At 43.5% G+C, this 21,268-nt stretch overlaps 1 protein-coding gene across 1 annotated transcript in view; it reads right to left on the bottom strand.

The window, feature by feature from the left end:
- ITGA5 (integrin subunit alpha 5) overlaps positions 1 to 21,268 on the bottom strand; it is a 79,367-nt gene that overhangs the window by 9,617 nt on the left and 48,482 nt on the right. Inside the window, exons 10-23 of the mRNA XM_015816765.1 lie at positions 20,104 to 20,160; positions 17,832 to 17,884; positions 17,224 to 17,432; positions 13,494 to 13,685; positions 11,449 to 11,494; positions 10,750 to 10,857; positions 8,461 to 8,516; positions 6,556 to 6,710; positions 5,629 to 5,766; positions 4,868 to 4,935; positions 2,590 to 2,740; positions 1,232 to 1,324; positions 600 to 679; positions 357 to 437 (exon numbers count right to left, since the gene is read on the bottom strand). Coding sequence (XP_015672251.1) covers positions 357 to 437; positions 600 to 679; positions 1,232 to 1,324; positions 2,590 to 2,740; positions 4,868 to 4,935; positions 5,629 to 5,766; positions 6,556 to 6,710; positions 8,461 to 8,516; positions 10,750 to 10,857; positions 11,449 to 11,494; positions 13,494 to 13,685; positions 17,224 to 17,432; positions 17,832 to 17,884; positions 20,104 to 20,160 — 1,487 coding nt within the window. The remainder of the gene's footprint in view (positions 1 to 356; positions 438 to 599; positions 680 to 1,231; positions 1,325 to 2,589; positions 2,741 to 4,867; positions 4,936 to 5,628; positions 5,767 to 6,555; positions 6,711 to 8,460; positions 8,517 to 10,749; positions 10,858 to 11,448; positions 11,495 to 13,493; positions 13,686 to 17,223; positions 17,433 to 17,831; positions 17,885 to 20,103; positions 20,161 to 21,268) is intronic.

Genomic DNA, 21,268 nt, shown 5'->3' with positions numbered 1-21,268 from the left:
TGTTTAACTGGTCATCCCCTACCGATGCATGTGGCAGAGCGCACAGTAAGAAAACAGGAATATTCTTGGCGTGAGGGAAGTAGGAAGATGCTTATTGAAAATTGTCGGGAGAGAGGAGGATCACCTAATGAGGGGATGAAGTGGCAAGTGGGTTCCTGGCCTGGCACCTGATGCAGCCTTCAGGGCTAAAATGGTTTGCCAAAATGCATGGCACCGTTCCTTTGCTATTAAATAAGGTGTGATTTGCCCTCACCCATTTATGATTAACCTTCAGCATTTGCATGCCTTGCAGGCAACAACAGGTCTCGGACATTCTTTTAATAATTAAAAATAATTACTCCTGGTGTGATACTTACCCATGGGATGAAAGGTGAAAGGCAGCCTCGACGTGCAGGACAAATGATTCCACTTCGCTGTGAGAATTGTTGGCGTTCTTGCTGCGAAAAACAGACATGGCGATGTGGAACTAGTGAAGGGTGCAGGAAAGAAAGAGCCCAGGACATCGAGGACAGCCGGACCTGAGCTCAAGGTGAAGGGAGTGTGTGTGTGTGTGTGTGTGTGTGGGTGAGGCACTGGCAGGTTATCTAGGGTGTTTTTACCTGTGAATCTGGAAATCAAACTGGATGGATGGTTTAGCATCGGTGACACGGGGCACAGTAAAACGCAAGCCTCCCCAGAGCTAAAAAGGATAAGGAAAAAAAAGGAGGCATTAGAATCAAGTTCTTTATTCAGATCTCTTCTATCAGGGATTGTGCAGGTTAGGTTCTTGGTTTACTACGATCTTGGTTGTTTCCTTGCAGTCGTTTCATTACCCAGCTATGTAACAAAGTGGGCTGTTTTGGCTGTAATAGTTGCATGTTGATTGACCGAAGCCAATACCTTAATACAGGGGTCCCCAACCGCTGGGCCATGGAATGCTACCGGTCCATGGCATGTTAGGAACCGGGCCGCACAGCTGGAGGTGAGCGGTGGGCAAGCGAACGAAGGTTCATCTGTATTTGCAGCCACTCCCCAATGCTAGCATCACCATCTCAGCTCCGTCTCAGACCATCAGGCATTGGATTCTTATAGGAGGGTGAACCCTACTATAAACTGCTCATGTGAGGGATCTAGGTTATATGCTCCTCCTCCTCCTCGCCAGTCTGTGGGAAAACTGTCTTCCACGAAACTGGTCCCTGGTGCGAAAAAGGTTTTGGGGACCACTGCCTTAGTACACAGCACCAACACTCACGCTGACACCTGCTTTCATTGGATTGCCAAGGTCACAGATAACCATATTTGTGTCATTCATGGTATCATAGTGGCAGCTCTGGCTGGAAATGTTCTAAAGGAAAGACAAAGAAAAAAGAGCATTTAGACAAATCCATGGAGGATACTAGTCGCATGTCGTCATCCAAGTTAAAGGTAATACGCTTGGGATACCAATGGCTAGAGAGCAAAGAGGCCTGAGCTGCTGCCATTCTCTTGTCCTACTTGTGAGAATTCCCACTGTTAAGATAGAAACCTCAACAAGCTTTTCATGTGAGCATCAATCCATTTCATCTGCTATAGTCTGTCCGGGAGTAAAAACGGTTCTGTTGAAATATTTAGAATCACGTATATATGAAACAAGTAGCCCTCGGCTTAGTGAAAGCATTCCTTTCTGCTACATAAAAGAGGAGAATGTTTTTATGTACTTAACCATTAGGTTTCTACATTTTTGCACAACTTCATCCCTAAAAAGGATTTCCTAAGATGGTGTTTACCACCCATATGTTTCGTTGATTCTTCAATTTTAAAAGATTTTTTTTTAAAAGGGGGGCTTTGATCAAAAATGCCAGCCAAAAATGCATTTTTTAAAAATAGAATAAAGAGCAGGGTAACTGCCGTAGCCTTTTCATTCTTGTCATTCCCAGAATCTTCTGGGATGGTGGGCGAGGAGCATGAACATCTGCTCAATACAGGTAAGCCCTTGACTCAACAACAATCATTTAGTGACTATTCGAAGTTACAACATCCCTGAAAAAAGTGACTTATGATCGTTTTTCACACTTATGACCATTGGTCACTTGTTCAAAATTCGGATGCTTGGCAACCGGTTCGTATTTATGACCGTTCGCTGCGTCCCAACAACCGTGGCAAGAAAGGTTGTAAAACGGGGCAAAATTCACTTTAACTCTCTCACTTAGCAACAGAAATTCTGGTCTCAATTGTGGTTGAAAGTTGAGGACTGCACTGATTGGCAACTGAGATAGTGTCGCTTTATGAAGGCTTAATTGTTTTTTTAAAATAATGAGTCACGTGGTACTTTCGGCTAGCATATTTATTATGGCATAAGCTTCCAAGAATTAATTGAATGTGTTCTTTTTTGAAATGTCAAAAAAAAACCTGTTTTATTTTTGCTCCTTTAGAAATCAGAAATATTGACATGCTGGAATTCACAACCTACCCCCGCAATTCACAATCTTTTACACTTTGCTCAGAGAAGAGAAGATGCGTCCCGGGGCTTCTGACTTTGGAGAGCAGTCCCCATACTGTACTTGTGCTCTGTTTTTACAATTAATGGATGTGACGTCATTTGAGGGAGAAGGTTTGTTACGGAGCACCTACCCCATAGTTGCGTTGAACTCCTGTATAGTCTGCCTCGGGTGGGATTGTCACATGGAGTTCAGCTTCATAGGCACCACCTTCTCCACGATTCGCCGCACGGAACGAAAGGTTCACTGTATTCTTGTCTCCCAGATAGGCAACAGTGTGGTCCCTGCAAAGGGTGAAATCCAAAATGAATGAGAGCATGCCTCAAAACACAATGAAATCCCAAAACCGCGAGAGCACAGATCGAAGGCTGCAAAGCTAATTATTCAGGCACCATCCAGAGAATTCAGAGAAAGCAGCCCTTTTATGTCTCTTTCATTTAGTCTTCTAAATTTCCAGGCATACAATTTAAATCGGTCTGAACTTCAGACCATTCTCCACCACCTTGGTAGGTAGTTGTTTTATATAACCAAGGAGCCAACGAAGCCTGGAGAGTTTAAGGTATTACACACACACACACACACACACACACACACACACACACACACACACACACCGTGTAACATATGAAAATGTTAGTTCTTCTCAAGCACATAAAACTTTGGCTCCTTCCTAGGTTTTACACCCGTTAATCAAACCACTGTGCTTGTTGTCCATGTCAGATAAAGATCCTGCAGTACAGAAAAAGGATTGCTCTTTTGTTCTGTGCTAACAGTTATTACACGGCATAAAACCCGATGGGAAAAGACCACAACGAGCACTGGCATATTGCAAACAGAGCTACACTGGCATTTAGAATGTGCTAAACTGTATTTCTCTTGTCAACTCCCTACACCAGGAGTGTCAAACTCAATTTCATTGAGGGCCGCATCAGCATTGCGGTTGCCCTTGGGGGGCTGGGTGGGTGTGGCCAGAGTGGGTGCAGCCTACTGGGTGGGCGTGGATGGAGTGGGCGTGGCCAGTTCTACATCATTCGCGTCAAGGGGGCCTGTGGGGGCCTGGGCAGGAGTGGGACAGATCTGAGGGTCTCTGGCAGAAGGGGGTGGGACCGGGGCAAGTGCCAAGGCATGGTCCACTGGGGCAAGTGCCAAGATGGCCACCACAAAATTGTACATTGGCTCCCGTTCCCTCACTATTTCCAGGATGGCTTCGCGGGCCACATGAAACCACTTTGCGGGCCGCATCTGGCCCCCGGGCCTTGTGTTTGACATGTCTGCCCTACACGAATGTTCACAATCTGGTCCCTGCCTGCTGTGGTTGGACTAGAAGCAGAGCAATTTCCTTTCCTTTCCCAGTACATTTAATTAAAATTAAATACAATTAATGCATTGACTCTTGCTAATACTAAAATTATAACACAACAATTGTTTTTAGATAACTCTAGGGCTGCACTCAAGAAGGGGTCAGATAGCACAGCTATGATTTAGCTCATTCTTGTCCACGTTGACCAGCAAAAGCTTTCTGACATTTCTTTCTTAGCCAAGCATTAAAATGAGACTTTTTGGCACGCAGAGCCTGTATTCTGCAACTGCATATTTCCTCTTTTGACTAGTGTAGAGATTCAGATAGAAAGTGTCTGTTGGGCACGTAGCCTTCCCTGAGCAAAGATTTAACGTCTTTCTTTTTCATACTATTGATTCACAGAGCACATTCACTTCATATTTATTTGTGTTGGTAACAATATGCTAGGTGACAGTGTAAAAAAAGGGATTCGATCCCTCAATGTGTATAAAAGTTGATGTGTATGTCCGTTTGTGTTACGAGCCACAAAAGATGAGAAACGTTTAAAAGAGCCCATGAATGGATCAGCTGATAACAAAAGAGTAAAAATGATTGCACACAGAAGGAATGGCAAGGCTACATTTTCCAGATGGAAATCTTGCACGCCTGTATTTTCATATCATGGCAGGAAGGGATACCAAATTGTCAATGTTTAAGAAAGGGACAATACTGAGCCACAGGTCCCCAGTACTAAAAGCACATTAAGTTGTGCATGCAAGTTGCATTTCAAGCTTACGATGGGCTGTTCTGGGCTTACCAGAAGGGATTTCCAATACTGCTCTGATCATTCCAGAGGTATTCTGGAAGATGTTAAATACACTCCTACTAAAAAGCTAGAGCTGAATTGCAAATGAACAGATATTGGAAAACAGCATTACTGAATGGGACATGGACCATTTCCATTGCTTGACTCCTCCAAAGTCAGACCTGTGCTCAAAATGCAAAATATATTAGATTTAGGAAAGAGGAGTCTATTTGGATTTCTTGATATCAAGGAAATACAAGTAGTATGCCGTTGTCCACCTTCATCCTTGTTTGTGGCCCGGCAGGACATGACATGGCAAAGACTTACCCAAAGACATCAAGTTGCAGGTCAGGGACACAGACATTGTCCTCTCCACAGTCCAGCTGAATTTGGGCCTGGGAAAGAATTCCAGCTATGAGTCAGATGAAACACTACATGTTGACATGTGTTAAAAGTACTATACTGAATGATGTCTTTGTTTCCATGAACTATTCTAAGAATCCCAGAGTGGTAGCACCATGGGAAAAAATATACAGGGACTGAAAACTGGCTTGTTCATCTCTAGTCCATTTAAGCAGCTGCTCCATCCTCCAAAATCATGCCTAGAATACATCAAGCACTTGCACAGAAACATTTGTCCTCAGATTATGGTCTCTGGTTACAAGAATAAGCCAACTGAATCATACATTATGGGGAAGGCGCAAAACCAGATGAAGCCCAGCCATCATAAAATATTATTTCCTTTTCATAAATTGCTGCATAGCTTCCAGGACATACAATGGCCTCTCCAGCATTAGAGAAAACAGGACACCCCCCCTCCCCACCGAAGCCCTTTCGGTATTGAAAAATGTCCAATCTTAAGTTAAGCTGGGTGGGGAAAAAAGGAATCACAGAATTTGTTTCATTTACCTATTGACCTCCACATAGTCTTTTCTTCCCCTGGCTGATGACTAAAGTTTTACCAGGAGCAAGGGAAGTTCCTTCTAAGTCACTGGTATCCCATTCATTTGCAAGCAACACTCACAGATTCCACTGTTCTGCCAGGCACAGCCTTCTTTGAGACCTTCAAAGGCTACGTGGGGTCATACCTTCTGTTCAATGTGGTGGCGTGTGTGGTAGTTAAGGATGGGCTGTAGGCCATGTGCATCGGGTGGCGCCTCCGGATCCAGCGAGAAGTTCAGTGACAGGTGGATGGGGGAGAGCTTGTCCCGGAATTCTGACTCATTCTGGAGAGACAGAGGAAGACCTTAAGCAAGGTGGGGAATAAGCCATGAAGAAGAAGAAACGCATGCTGTAACATGGGCTTGTTTGTTCTCTCTTGGCTCCTCTGCAAACCAGAGATTTATAACCGACAACATCCCGGCTGCATTAGAGTTACAATATTCCTACCCTCCTAGCTCTCAATGGTTGTTCTGTAGTTGAGAACTGCAAGTCCTTGAGGCTCTTCTTGTGGTCTCTCTTTAAAATATCCACAAATTATGTCAGAATATCTGTGATAAACAGAACTGGTTACATCTTTATTCCACTGTTTCTCTCGAAAGCTGCTCATGGTTGTTCTACAAGATTTTCCTTTTGCGGCCTCAAATTTTATCCTAATGGAGGTAGTTTGGGTGAGGCGGGATGAGGTGGCTGGGGACCGAGATGGAACCCAAGCTTTCCCAGGCTTAATTTGATGTTCTTCCCTATATATTATTCTGTTTGGGGTCTTTAACAGAGATTCAACGACTTAGGTGCACAGCTCTATAAGTCAGGGTGTTTTCCTAGTAGCTCCACTAGTGGGCAAGGTAGAAAGATCTGTTGAAGGCCCCCTCCTGAAGCAAATCCACTGTCTCACTGGGGCACAAAGCAAGGGTCATTTTCTAAACGCTTCCCATCCATCACAACACATAGTTCTATTTGGGACAGCAAGGCAAAAATGAGCATCAACAGCGCGGTCACGGGATGTTTCTCATTCTGGAGAAGACAATTTACAAGACGAGGGAAAGGCAGGATCCACAGAGGTAGACTCAACTCACCCTCAGGTAAATCTTCATCTCACGGCACTCTGAACTGGCTCCATTGCGGACCTGGAGGCTCTGAATGAGGTGGGATTGCTGGGAACTCAGGAAGAGGGCCCGCTTTATTGCTCCTTTGTGTTTGAGGCGGTCGAGATGCAGCTCCACAGCGAACCCTGCCCAATAAGAGAGAAAGCAGAACCAAGTGAGATATTGTCTTCCGTGCTTGACTATAGTCGATGAAGCTCAAGGGTGTATCAGAAAGAAAAAACAAATCCCATAAGCCTGATGTCTGCTCAACCCTGTGACATAAAAGTTTGGTGGCCTATCATACAAAAGGGATTGCAGAAGGGTCTGTTTCTGCAAGTCCCTCTGGATTATGAACCATCTCAAGCTGATATCAGCTCAAAAACTTCCTTTAAAAACAATGCAACTTTCCCATGCACCAGTTGAGCCATTAAGCATGCAGGCATCCAAGGTGGTGCACAGTGTTTAACTGCAGAACCTTCATCTTGAAAAGAAAACATGTAAACAATGTGTGCTTTATACCGTGCAGGTAAGACCACGCTTGGAATAGAGCACAGAGAAGAGCAACAAAAATGATAAGGGGTTTGGAAGCTCAACCATACGATGAATGATTGCGGGAAGCAGGCATGTCTAATGAAGAGACGGACTAGGGGTGATATGATAGAAGTCTTCCAATACTTGAAGGGCTGTTACAGAGAAGAAGGAGTCAGTCTTTATCGTGTCTGAGGGCACGACAAGGAGTAATGGTTGAAGTTTATTAAAGAGAGAGCTAATCTCGAATTAAGGAGAAATTTCCTGACAGTGAGATTAATTAATCAGTGAAATGGCTTGCCTCCAAATGTGTGTACTCCATCACTGAAAGTTTTCAATAAGGGATTGGACAGCCATTTGTCTGAAATGATATATCATCTCTTCCTCGAGCAGGGAGTTGTACTAGAAGATCTCCAAGGCCCCTTCCAACTCTCTTGTTCTATGTTCCATGTTCTAATATTACTGCACATTATTAAAATACAACCTAAAACCCAATATTTAGGGATTCTTGTAAAAACTGAGGTTTAAAAATCCTTATTATTAGCTTCATACTCACACTATCATTTGGATGACGTGAGGAAAGAAAATAAAGGAAACCATCTCTTCCCATGATGATTTTAAGATTTCTTCAAGAACATACAAAACTCTAAACCCCATCAGATATTGCTGAATATTCTTCCAGTAAAAGCCTTCCAATTTGTTTGGGGATGCATCACAGAATTGTTCTTCATTCTGGTCGCTCCTGTTCTGCACTCCACAATCCCGGTTTGGCAGAGACTATTCCTTTATTTTCATTCTTTTCCAATGATAAATTAGGATCGGAGGGAGAGTTCTCTACTGAATGAAAATATTCTGAAGTGGAGTCCCCCCCCTTCCAGTATCTTCATCTCACCCCAGCTGACTTGAAAACAGTTGCAAATGTTTCCAGATCACCCTCAGAGGTTGGGGGGGGTTTTAGCTCTCGCTATAATGCTGAACTAAAATTCACAACATTCCTCATCAGCAAAGGCAAAACACCTTGTTTCTTCCTTGATTATTCTAGCTTTATCCAGACCTGTCTACTATTTGATCATTTTCTGATTACCAGACTGCTAGCGCCTTGGCTGTCTTTTTAATCTCCATAACAACTTCATGATCTCATTGTCAGCTTCTGATTGTAGAGTCTAAGCACACCTAGTAAAGTGACTTTATCTTGATCTCCACGGAGCTTGAACCAACTCCTGGATCTACAGTATGAGTAGTCATTCTGATGGATTCTGAAACAGCTGTCTTCTTCCAGCATTGACAATAATATGGACATGTGAAGACAACTAGATTGGCCCAACAGCTAGCAAGATCCTTTCCCCTTTGTGCCCTGCGGTTACTCACCAATGGAATCAGGAACATGCTTCCCAGATGCATTCAGACAGAAACTCAAGTTGATGCTGTTGACACATGGAAAAAAAAAAGAAGAAGCAATGAGCCAATATAAGAAATCTGTGAGAGACAATGCGCTCTGATGACAAGAGAGCTAGGCATGTGTGGGAATGCTCAGGCTGGAAAATATGGGCCTATTTCAAAAGAATAGTTGGGGCTACATCCCTTAGTGAAAAGTATTTTGTCACAACAAAAAGTAAAGTTGATATGTGCCTGGAGGAGTAGATGGTCCAATACTGCAACCCAAATGGAAACCCAACTCCGCCCAAGAAGAAAGGATAGAAAAAGGGTTATTCTAGGGGACCTTTATTGGTTGTAACAGTGGAGAAAAATAAAGTCATCACACCTGATTGGAATAAACAGGGGTGGGTGGGACCCTATCTGGCTGACTCAGCCTCTCCTTCCAGCCATGTGGTCCCAGCCAGGTCATGAACTGGACAATCGCCCAATTCAAGAACATGTTTAACAAGCAGTCAGGATGACCCCATGGAGCTGAGCATTTGGAAAAACTCTTGTCTATAAATAAATCCCCTCACTATCTCTTGTCACAGACTGAAAACTAGCATCCTTTAGTTAGATCAAATCTAAAAGACACATGGGTGGTTTCCATGTTATTTTAGCAGAAAGTGACAAATTGAAAGTGTCCTGCGGTAACTTATTCCACTCTTGCCATAAAATATCACACTAAACAACCACTTTCTTACTCCTCTTTTAGAGTCATGGAGTCATGGAAGGGGATGCTAAAGCCATCACCCCCCCCAACTATGTGTAAGAATCCAAATTAACACATCCCAGGCACACAGCTGTCTAGCCTCTTCTGGAATACATCCCTCCACCTTTAAGATGATTCATTCCAAATGGCTGCTGATTTTAGGTAGCTTTGAACAGAGTGACTGACTGGACATAGACAAGGTAACTAAGTCAGGGTTCCTAATTGTTATGTCCCTGAGATAGTCAGGACTCCCAGAATTCTTAGTTGGAATTTGAGGCTCTGGGTTCTATAAATTGTCTCCCCCAACATCTGCAGAGGGTCAGGGTGGCAAGGCCAAACTACAGAATCAATTCCTGCCAAGAATGCCTAGATAAGACCTTATATAGTCAGGAGCCTACAGGTAAATATAGCAACTGTTGGTAACGACAGCTGTCACAACCATTTGTACCTCTTTCTGTTCTCACTATTTTATCCACTAACATACAGATCAGCCCACGGTGTGCAGGTAAGTCCTCGACTTATGACCACAACCGAGCCCAAAATCTCTGTGGCTAAGTGAAACCTTTATTCAGTGAGTTTTGCCCCATTTTACGACTTTTCTTGCTTCGGTGGTTAAGTGAACCACTGTAAGTCAAGCTGTTGCTAAGCGAATCGGGCTTCCCCATTGACTTTGCGTGTCAGGAGTTTGCAAAAGGGGATCACGTGACCTCAGGACACAGCAACCGTCATAAATATGTGTCAATTGCCAAGCGTCTAAATTTTGATCACACGACTACGGGGATGCTACAACGGTCATAAGTGTGAAAACTGGTCATAAGTCACTTTTTTCAGTGCCGTTGTAACTTTGAACAGTCACTAAATGAATTGTTAAGTCGAGGATTACCTGTAGTCAAAATGGGCACATAGCTTTCTTTTAGATATGTTCAAATAAGCCAGTGGTGGCGAATCTATGGCACGGGTGCCAGAGGCGGCACTCAGAGCCCTCTCTGTGGGCACGCGCGCCATCGCCCCAGTCCTAGGCCTTCAGCTGGGTTTTATAAAACCTGTTCGCTTTAGGCCTCCACCATGTGCAAAAAAAAAAAAAAAAGGTTCAATCAGTCAATTTCAACTTCTCGCGGGAAAAAAAAGATCTTGCAAAGTTGGAATTGATTGATTGAACTTTTTAGTCCCATCCAGTCTGCCGTTACCACCGCAGCCACGCCCGCCCAATGGGCCACGCCCACCCAATTGGCCACACCCAGCCAATGGGCCACACCCACCCGGCACCCGACGATGCATAAGTGGGTTTTGGGTTGCGGTTTGAGCACTTGGTCTCTAAAAGGTTCGCCATCACTGAAATAAGCCAAACCATCTTATATATGCTCAACGTGGTATAAAAATGAACCAGTTCACATACATATTCTATAAACACAAGCCCTCCATTAACTACTGAGAACTGAGGGGAAAACGCTCCTGAACTGATATAAGAGCTCTAACAACAGAGAGCCACAAAGGGACAAGGGGAAAAGGTAACTCCCAGGATCACTCACCATGCCACAGGGGTGCCAGTTCCCTCCAGGGTGCATGCCCGTTCCTCAGGATTAAACATAGTAGGGAAGATGCTGAGAGTGGCACTGGCATGAACAATGGGGCGTCCTCTGTGGTAGGAAGCATAAGAAAAGGGAGAGAATGCAAGCAATTTTCTATTTGGAATGAGAAATGAAAGACTTAGGAAATTGATAGTTTACTTAAGTTATTATCAAGCTTGGCAAGGCAATCACATTGGCTGAGGAAAGTTAGCAGAAATCTCTGTCGACAAATGCCTTGGAGGCAGCTATCCAAGATGGCGGTAACCCCTTGGTTAGGGTCGGAGTTCAAGAGAAGATTGGTATACATGGAGAAGGAGGACGTTTTCAGTGATTTATGAGTCACCCTAATTCATGACTTGTCTTGGCAGTTCCAGAAGATGGGGGTTACAGCCAAGTAATAAGATATGTCAGAGTGTTCAAACAAACAATAAGCAATGAGAGAGACAGAGACAGGGAGGGAGGGAGGGAGGGAGGGAGAGGGAGAGAGACAGAGATCCTGCAATGGAGTCATAATCTCATCACTTTTTCCAGGGGAAATTTGCTTTATCAGTTTCTTCAATTTACTATGCATTACATATATTGCATTTCAACTCCTATATCCTTCAGACAGCACAGGGCTAGGGGAGACTGGTCTTCATTGTCGCCAGACACTTTACCTACCTGTAAACCATGGTTCTATCCACTCCGAAGGCCCCCACAATTAGATCTGCAGGACAAAGAAAGAGACGGTCTGATGAGCACTTGGCAGAAAATAGTGACTGCGAATCATGACACAATTTCAGGAAGCTATTTTTAAAGCAAAGGAGAAAAAGCACACTTTGCTTTGCCTAGACAGCATACCGTGAAACCTAGTAATTTCTCGTTGGTTAGGGAGGGGAAAAAATCATACAGTGCACGCTGAATGGAATCCTGGTAGCCTTTCACATCAAAATGTCATTACTGGGCTAGCTAGATGATTATTTTGAGATAAAGCTGAAACAACAGCATGCTTAGCACAGAGAATGACCTTTGTATTACGGTCCTGCAGAGAATTGGAATGCATTGCTCGGAGCATCAAGGCACTTGCATTTTTTTTTTTTAAAGCTTGCTGCAATTGCTTCAGGGCCCTTCCCCAATCACTGGAGCATGACTGCATCAGTCTGGAGCAGTGGTTCTCATTCTTTTCTTCTCCACAGACCCCCTTTAAATATCTTTTCTGGCTATGGAGCATGGCCACGGACCAAGATTTAAATCCTAACATTTCTTCAGGTCCCTGTGATGACGTTGTGGTCCCCCAGAGATCTGTGGACCACAGGTCTGAGAACCACTGGTCTGGAGGGAATATCGTCTGCAGACACGTTCAAAATTTGTGGAAACGGCCTCAAAGCAATTACAACTAACTTTCAGGAGATAGGGCTGCCCCAATATTCCAATTGAGTCCTCTCTGCATCCTTTATGTAGCAAATGGGTGTATGAATCTAAGATCAGAAGATCTCATGAACGTGTAAGAGTGATCATTTCTTGACAGCTTAAGCCTTAAGTCATTTTGTTTATTGCTAGCTTCAAGTACTTCTTCTGGAAAATTGCTGACAAAAGTTCTTTGAAAGAGACTATCTGGAACGGAATGAGTTAAGCGCAGTGGATTTTACAACATCCTTTGAAGACTTTCTTCTTCCTCTCTGTAACTTCTGAAAGATCACAGAGATGCTGCCTTCACTCCTGCTAAATAGTTAAACTGTGGCAAACTAAATCAGGGCATTCAATCAGCCATCCGTTTAAGACCTAACAAGAATGCAATTATGTATTTCCAATGTTCCAGCATGACTGCCGAAAGGGCACTTCCCATCAGTAGGTGTGAGGGCATCTGAAAATATTTAAAAGTATAAGAAATCATCAGAAAAAAAAACACCTCCCAAATTAATCCAAAGGGACTAAACATGATCAATGACTCCGAAATGTTCAGCAACTGTAACCATATGTGGGAATGACCTTGAGAAATGGGGGGGGGGGGGAGAGAAGAGATGCTGCCTGGGGAATGGCCAGATAAGAGAAGGCATAGCCCACAGCTGTATAATGGTTGGAGAAAAAGACTATAAAGGAGATGGCGGGAGATTTGTACTTTTCAGATTTGCAAAAAATTGTTAATGTAGCCTTACAATAAAGTAGATTTAAATCATTTGGTGATATTTTCTGTCTGGCATACCTGGGAAGGCCGACATCAACCTTGAAAGTCTGAAAATAGAAATCTCCTGCCATCTCTTTTACAGTCTGAGAACTTGGGGAGGGGGTTATCCCTCCTGATCCTCTTTCTCCAACCTATGCTGCTATGATCTATGACTCTCTTATATGACTGTTCCCTATGGAGCCCCCCCCCCCCAACATCTCCCTTGTTCATTCCAACATACCAATACAACAACTGGAGGGGGGAAAAAAATAGAACTCTAGATGAGAAGGGAAATGGAATTTGTTAGAGGAAGATATGGTTACCAAACAATGAATGGAAGTACTTCATACTGCACTTTTTTTTGTTACAAGTTGCAATGGAAGTATGGGTTTATTAAAGCAGCTAAATTATCCCAGATAGATATATCTAGCGCTCCATTGGAAGTGAATGTTGTAAGAGTTTGCCAGATGATAAGCATCATATCTGCACCCTCAGACCTGCCAAACAAGCATTCTGCCAAGTTCAGATGTGCTTCTGTCACTTTTTCACAGGTCATCCTCACCTGGGTAACCGTTTCCATCCAGGTCTTTGGCCCCACGCAAAGCAAATCCATAGAAGTCTGGGACTTGACCAGGTGACCAGGAGCCTTGCAATACTTGAGACGGCTTGGAGTCCAGCCCGTTCTGTTGGCCATTATACACATAGACCATTCCTTGTTTTCCCGGTCTGCCAAATGGCACTCCGATGGCCACATCTGTGGGAACAAACACCTGTGTCAGCAGCACTGTTTGTAGGGTTATTGCAGGAAATAAAAAAACAAGATGAGCAATATATTGGATAAAAGGAAATGGAAGGGTAGGCTAGCCAACATATACATAAAATCCTGTTGTAGACATGGAGTGAGATTTCCAGATGATCTCTTGAAAGACTGTCTAGAAGCTAGACCATGACTTGGATTGACAGGTAGACAGTAGACAAATCAATTTGGAACTGCTCATCTGCTTACATTCCAATCAGAGCAAAACTGAACTTCATAATCTTATTTACATTTTTCAAGAGGCCAAAATGGCACAATTGAGCATTGCCAGGTACAGGAGTTCATTCCATCCTACGTTTGAACTAATCTTCCTTAGATAGATACTGGGCTGTAGCCTGAAGGATCAGAACTCAGGCGATCAGATCCTCATTAATTACTCAAAATAAAACACTTCTCAACTTCCACCCTCTCCCCTGATTGGGTCCAGAAGTGTCAGGGAATCTTGTCAGAGGAGCGCCAAGATGAGACTAATTGCTTCATCAGACTCAGAGAGGAGATTTGCATGTTTAATTGATAGAGGCCCAAGGGGATCTGCTGCTAAGGCAGCCGAAGGAAACAATATACTTTTTTTTTCTTGTGTGTCTTAAAAGGGAAGTCCTCTTACCCCTCCACCTACTTTGAGAGAATCCGCAGAGCAATGCAGTCCAAATTGGCCCTGGGGCCTCCCTATACCACTATCTCTACAGGCTGATGCCAAAATTACCCCATCGTGTACTGTAGCCCTCCAAGGACTCTCTCAGAATAATGCACGGGAGCCGGTAGAGTGGCCTGCCAGAGCAGCACACCAACTGAGAGACCGGCATGGAGCCATCAGGGCCACTTTGCAAGAAGGCTTTTGTCTTCAACCTGTGGATGCTGCTGATTGCCACTCTAGGGGGCCCTTATATGATTTGTGGACTTCAACTCCCAGAATTCCCGACAGCCATGCCTCAGGGTGGCAATCAGCAGCATCCACAAGGTGAAGACAAGAGGGGAGGGCAGAAAAGTACAGTAGCTCCACACTGTCAGGATGTAACCCATTCCCCTTTTGTATGCATGCTGTGCTGCTTTCATTCCTGTGACAGAAGCAGAAGGCTTCTGAAGAACACCCCATAGTGGCTATGGGTGGCCCTTGTCCCCATCTGGCCAACTGTGGTGTTCCGCCATCCAAAGTGCCTAGGCAGACTGTGCATTTTCTTTTGCTTAATCGATCCCCCCTTCATTCGATTTTTTTTTGTTTAGAAAAGAAAAAAAGAAATCCCATGGGAGCTGAATTAGAAAGAGCCAACAGTAGATGGCAGCAGTGGAACACACACAACTCCCTCTTCTGCCACAGAGACAGGCTGAGGATTTCATTAAAAAGAGCTGCTGCCCCAAAGGCCTGCTTAGCTGGATCAGGATTCCAGCTTTGCCCATCCAACATGAAGGAGGAGGAAAAGCCCCCCCCCCCCATGCTCTGGCAGCCATTATGAGAAGCAGGGCTGTTAAAAGGATAATGAATCCATGTTATCTTGATTATGCATACAGGTAGTCCTCGACTGACCACCACAACTGAGCCAAAAATTCTGTTGCTAAGCGAGACAGTTGTTAAGTGAGTTTTGCCCTATTTTACGACTTTCCTTGCCACACTTGTTAAGCAACTCACTACAGTTAAGAGTTAAGTTAGTAGCACGGTTGTTAAGAGAATCTGGCTTCGGCACCGACTTTGCTTGTCAGAAGATCGCAGAAGGGGATCACATGACTCCAGGGTCACTGCAATCGTCATGAATATGAGTCAGTTGCCAAGCATCTGGATTTTGGTCATGTGACCCTGGGGATGCCACAATGATTGTTAAGTGTGGAAAAACAGTGCCGTTGTAACTTCGAACAGTCGCTAAACGAACGGTTGTAAGTTGAGGACTACCTATCTGTACTATGGGCAGGGCGCTTAGTCTTCAGTCCCCTCTTTCTACTCAGATGATTCCTGTCGGTGCTCCTTTAAATTTACCTCACCAAGACTAAGTCCGGTCCAATCCTCAATTGTACCTCAGATGGATTCAACAGAATTTTTCAACAGAGATTTGGAAAAATTAAGCGGCCAAATTAAGAAACCGAGGAGGACTGAGCTCTACAAAGTGCCAGTTTTTCACACCTAGAACTCAGATACCTGTAACAGGGGAACTAAGGACAGAGAATTCCTGGAAGTACCATTTGACAAGATGCTGGCTTGAAAAGGGACTCTGCTAAATGTTCTCACCAACCCAACAATCAAGGTTATCCACGTTCCTCCTTTGAAAGCTGACATTTTTTCCTTTTTTTGCTGATGCAATAGAATGTTTAACTAAGATGAATGAAAGGAATTAAAGCTTCCAAAAAATCCAACTAGAAGCCTAGTTTCCCCCCCCCCCTCAACATCTCCTGACTGGCGTTGAGTCTACACACTCAGAGTTTGGCCAGCAAGATACCAGGGATTTAACTTAGGACCTTTCACCTGCAAACCATGTGCTCTTATCGCTGTGTTATCCCTGCTCCCTCCCCACTAAAACATAAATAGATGGTTTCATCCAAGTCAAACCATTGCTCCCTCTAGCCCATAATGGCTCTTTCAACTGGCAAAATTTCAGGTGGATATCCTGCTATTTAAGATTCCTTTAGGCAGGAAAGGGAAAGAATAACATCTGGGAATTTTTATCTGTGAGACATAAAGCGACAGTCCCTTTTGAAAACGTCCACAGAGAAAGTTCTTTGCTGTCTCTCTTTGCAGCTAAGCCTGCCTTTCTCCAGATGTCTCTGCCAGAGATTAGATAGTTTTGTTGTGTCTCTGCATTGAATGCAATGGATTTAGTCACCCTCCAGACAAATAAACCAAAGTTTCCAGATAAATTAGCTCTACAATGTTTCTCAGCTGCCTCCTTCCAAGGGGAAGGCATATTCAGAACAACAAAAGCATGCAGATACGTTTTGGCTCAGTGGGAATATGACTGAAATGTGCTTCCATTTTTAAGGCATACACCAGGAGAGAGGAACCTGTAACTCTCTGGATAATGTTGGGTTTCCAACGCCCATTAGCCACTGGAAGTAGGATCAATGGTCAAGAATGATGGAAAATCCCTACGTTCCCATCTCCTATCCTACACCAAAATAACGTGCCTCAGTCTCAATTATGAGGAGTTTGGAAAATATCCAATAATATGCCTCCGTCTCAGTTATGAGAATTTTGGAAAATATCACTTTAATTGGAACATAGCTCTAGCATCCGTTTCTTGTTTGGTTGTAAAATAAGATAAAGGTGAGAATTAATGAGCTGTTCCATGAACCCCCGAGGAAAGGAAAACATTTAGTAGCAAATCAGAACTTTAGTAATGGAAATGCAGATAAACTGCTGGATATTCCCTTCCCTTTTCTCTGTGTGAAAATAATACATTGACAATTCATCTTAGTCAAGGAGACAAAACTCAAACCTGGAGACCTTCTGTTCCTTTCCCCATGCCATGCACCTCCTATCCAACTTTCATACCATTGTAGCCATCCTGGTTGAGGTCTCCCAATGAGGCTATAGCACTGCCAAAGCGGCCAAACTCTTGGTGACCGGTCAGTACAGCTGATGCACTGGGCTCCATGCCATATGTCTTTTGCAGGTAGATATAGACCCTGCCCACCTCCTGAACAAGGCCATCTTCCGTTTTTTCCATAAACAAGGGGGCACCGATCAACAGGTCATCCAGTCTGCATGGCAGGAGAGAGGGGAGAAAGGAAAGAAATGAAACAATCAACTCTTAAGCTCTGGGAGATAAATCACAGGTGGCTGGAGTCCAGAGAACATTGTAGAGTTGCTCGAAAGAGGGAGGGAAAAGGGATCTAGATTAGCTTTTCTCAGTATGGTTGCTCTGCCACAATTCTCAGCCAACATCTCAGCCACCAGACCCTCTTCTCCATCATGCCCCTCCATCAATCTTCTCTGCAGATGGACGTTTCACTTCCCAGACAATTTCTGTATGGTGTGCATCAAGACCTCACCCAAACTTAAATCTATTATCATATCCAATTTCCTCAGGAGCTGGGAAGAGCTGCTTCCACCCCACCCCAAGCTTACTGTTGACTAAGCAGCCCCTCCTCAACACTCACCCATCACTGTTGATATCCATGACAGCCACAGCATACCCAAAATAGGCAGCCATCTGTTGAGACAAGTGACAGGGATCAAGAAATGTCAGCATAGTAGAGACATTTTGAGATCACAGAAGATTGGAGATGTCCGTTTCCCTGACACACTCCTACAACCTCCTCATACCTGTCCTTACTGCAGTATTTGCCCACCTCCATAATGGAAAACAGGAAAAAGTATTCTCCAAGAGGCTGGTTGTCAGGCCTTATAGGACAAAGATAAAGACACTGGCTTCCCAAGTGATGTCAGACTGCAGTTCCCAACAGCTCCAGCCAATATGGCCAATAACGACCAATGATGGGAGTTGTGAAGGCCAAAGTTTCCTCAGCTGTACTCAGCTTTCAACTATTCAAACTCACCAGCTGTCTTAATATGCATTACATTCAAGTTCATTTTAGCTGGAAGTACCTTCCCCCTCTTGGGGAAGTGTAGCCCCCTCAGGTTTTACAGTGAAATATAGTCAAGAAATATCAGTAACCGATGGTACAGTAAATCTGAGCGATAAATAACAGGAATATAAAAATAAATAAATAAATAAAGGCAAAAAAATGGTTAAAATCCTCTGCAGAAAGTACTTCAAAATTTGTATCATGAAACAATTTGTGTAAAAGCTCATTTCTCATGATCTTATACTAGATGCTATAAAAGTTGGAACTGTACCATAAAAGTTGGGGTTATACAGGCATTTCCCAATTATTGTAAAGGTTGGTCAGCCTCAATTCCAGTTGCTGATATAACAACAGGCCCTGTGTTTTGAGTATATATCTTCACTGACGTAAGGGCTAAAAGCTTGTGACAATGATGGAAGAACAATGACATTCCCATAGCAGAGGAACAGATTGTGAAAATATCAGAATTTGCTGAAATGAAGAGAAAAAAACTTTTCTGAAAGACTAGAAACCTTGTATGGACTTTTTACTGAAAAAAGAAAAAAAGATATGATGATTTATAGGTTTAAAGATTAAAAAAAAGTTGTGGACTAAATGAAAGGCTGAAGGGATCCGTATAACATTTAAGAGGGAGGGAAGACTATAAGATTGTAATTATTTGTTGAAGAGAAGCTTGGAAGTCATTATATTCCACAACTTCTGTTTTTTGTTTTCCTTTTCTTGCACCTTTTTCCTTTCTTTTTTCCTTTCTTTAGTTTTGTCTTTTACTTCATGTACAATTCTTAATAAATATAAAGAAACAAGAAACTTGTGACATTGAAATGGAAGCTCAGACTTTCAGAAAACAGAATTCATCATCCAAACGCACTTTTTTGGTAGTTTTGCTATCAGCTTCAAGAAGTGGAGAAGGTAAGGAGAGATGTGGCTGCTCCACCTCATTTGTGTGTCTTTCTCTCTTAACCAAATCATTCAGCAACCGTTCAAGGTTACAATGGCACTGAATGAATGGCGGTTTTGAATCTTGGGAGTCCCATCTGTCCCGCATATCCACCATCATATGATCACAACTGGGATGCTTGGCAACCCATTCACACTGACAACCAAAAGCCAAGTGCCCCATGATCATATGAATGCCAGTTGCAGCCTTCCGTGCTGGCTTCCCCAGAAAGTCAAAGGAAAGCCAGTAGGAACTCCAAATCACTGGGATAAGTCTCCTTGACCTGTACACCCTTTCCCAGCCCGTGTTTCCATTATACCAGCCATTTGCTCACCTGTACACACCCTCTCTACATATACCCCATCCCACATACCCTTCTTGATCCACACATCCCTGTGCATCCCCCTAACTTACATGGCACCTCATGTGCATCCCACACACCCTTCCCTACCCCTACGGCACCTCTCCAACACCCTCCAGACTCTCCCCCATACATCTCCCACAGCCATGTTCCCTCCCTTATCCGGCAGCAGCCACTTATCTGCCTGCAGGCTTAGGACTTGCAACATCCTGTCAGGATCCCCCAGTGACTTTTGTCATGGGGAGCTGGCAGGAAGGTGCCTTGCCTAACGACTATGTTGTGAACAACAACAACTGGGACTGCAGAGATTGTTGTTGCTAAACAATGCAGTTGCATTTTTCAACCGCATCACTTAGAGACAATAATTTTGATCCCAATTGCCACCGTAAGTCAAGGACTAACTGTAAGCCTCAGTTAGCAGTTCACCATGGTCTGCTAGGGGCAGACCATATCATCTTATAAGGGAGAGCAAATTATTCTGATTTAAGGGGCTTTTTCAGTAGTTGGACCCAAATCACTTCAGTGTAACAAATGAATCTCTTCACCTGTTCTCCAGAAAAGTTGTATAATGGTCGAATGTCACTTCCATTTAAAATTGTTACCTGGTGGGGCAAAAAAAGAGAGCAAAAATAGATGTAACATCAAACATCATCTCTCCACAGAAATTCATCAAATGCTTTTAGCTTTTTGAAGAGGAAGCTAAATGGTTCCTCTTGACCCAAATGCTGTTTTCTCATTGCTTTTTCTAGCTTCTTTTTTCCCCCCTGCAAAAGTGAATTAAGGAGGTGAAACAGTCACAGTATTTTTCATCTGGGTTGGTACAGCTGAGAGTAACCTTATCTAGAAGCACATCCAGACACCAAGCTATAGTTGTAGCTTTTAAAAAGATACACACAGGTAGTCCTCAATTTGCAAGTTTGTTTAGTGACGATTTGAAGTTACAGCAGCACTGAAAAAGTGACTTATGACTGTTTTTCACACTCATGACCATTGCAGCATCCCCCCATGGTCATGTGATCAAAATTCAGACGCTTGGCAACCGACTCATATTTATGACGGTCGCCGTGTCCCAGGATCATCTGATCACATTTTTCAACCTTCTGACAAGCAAAGTTGATGGGGAAGCCAGATTTACTTAACAACTGCAGTCTTTCACTTAACAACTGTGGCAAGAAAAGTTGTAAAACGGGGCAAAATTCACTTAACAACTGTCTCACTTAGCAACATAAACTTTGGGCTCAATTGGGGTCATAAGTTGAGGACTACCTGTTTTTCATTCAAATGACCATAAGGTATCCCTCTTTTCACATTAACATTTCTTTGCCCATCTTTTTTGCTCTTCCCCCAACTATTAGTAGAGTAAATTGGGAGATGTTAACCTTGGAGTAAACATTCTTTGTTTGAATTTAGAGATCTATTCTGAATTTTTTAAAATAATAACAATAAATTTCACGACTAAGCCACAAAGCCACTGAGTTAGCACATCTGGGTTGTGAAAACCTTGAGAAGCAGCAGCTGTTAGTACAAGCGCTCTGCCATCTGGGATTTGGTAGCTGAGGTTCCTGTCAAATGTCCTGTTTGAACAAACTAACAGTGAAGTTTTTTTGGGAGAAGGGAGCATTCAATAGAGAAGGAGGTTGGGAAGCCAGGTCACAAGCTGAAAGCAGTAAAAAGAAGAACGCAACATGATGTCCACATCATGACTCTGTG

Source organism: Protobothrops mucrosquamatus, unplaced genomic scaffold (assembly GCF_001527695.2).
Source record: "Protobothrops mucrosquamatus isolate PMUCROS unplaced genomic scaffold, P.Mucros_1.0 scaffold492, whole genome shotgun sequence".
NCBI lineage: Eukaryota > Metazoa > Chordata > Lepidosauria > Squamata > Viperidae > Protobothrops > Protobothrops mucrosquamatus.
The sequence above is the reverse complement of the archived record's forward strand: the minus strand, read 5'-3'. Positions and strand labels throughout refer to the sequence as shown.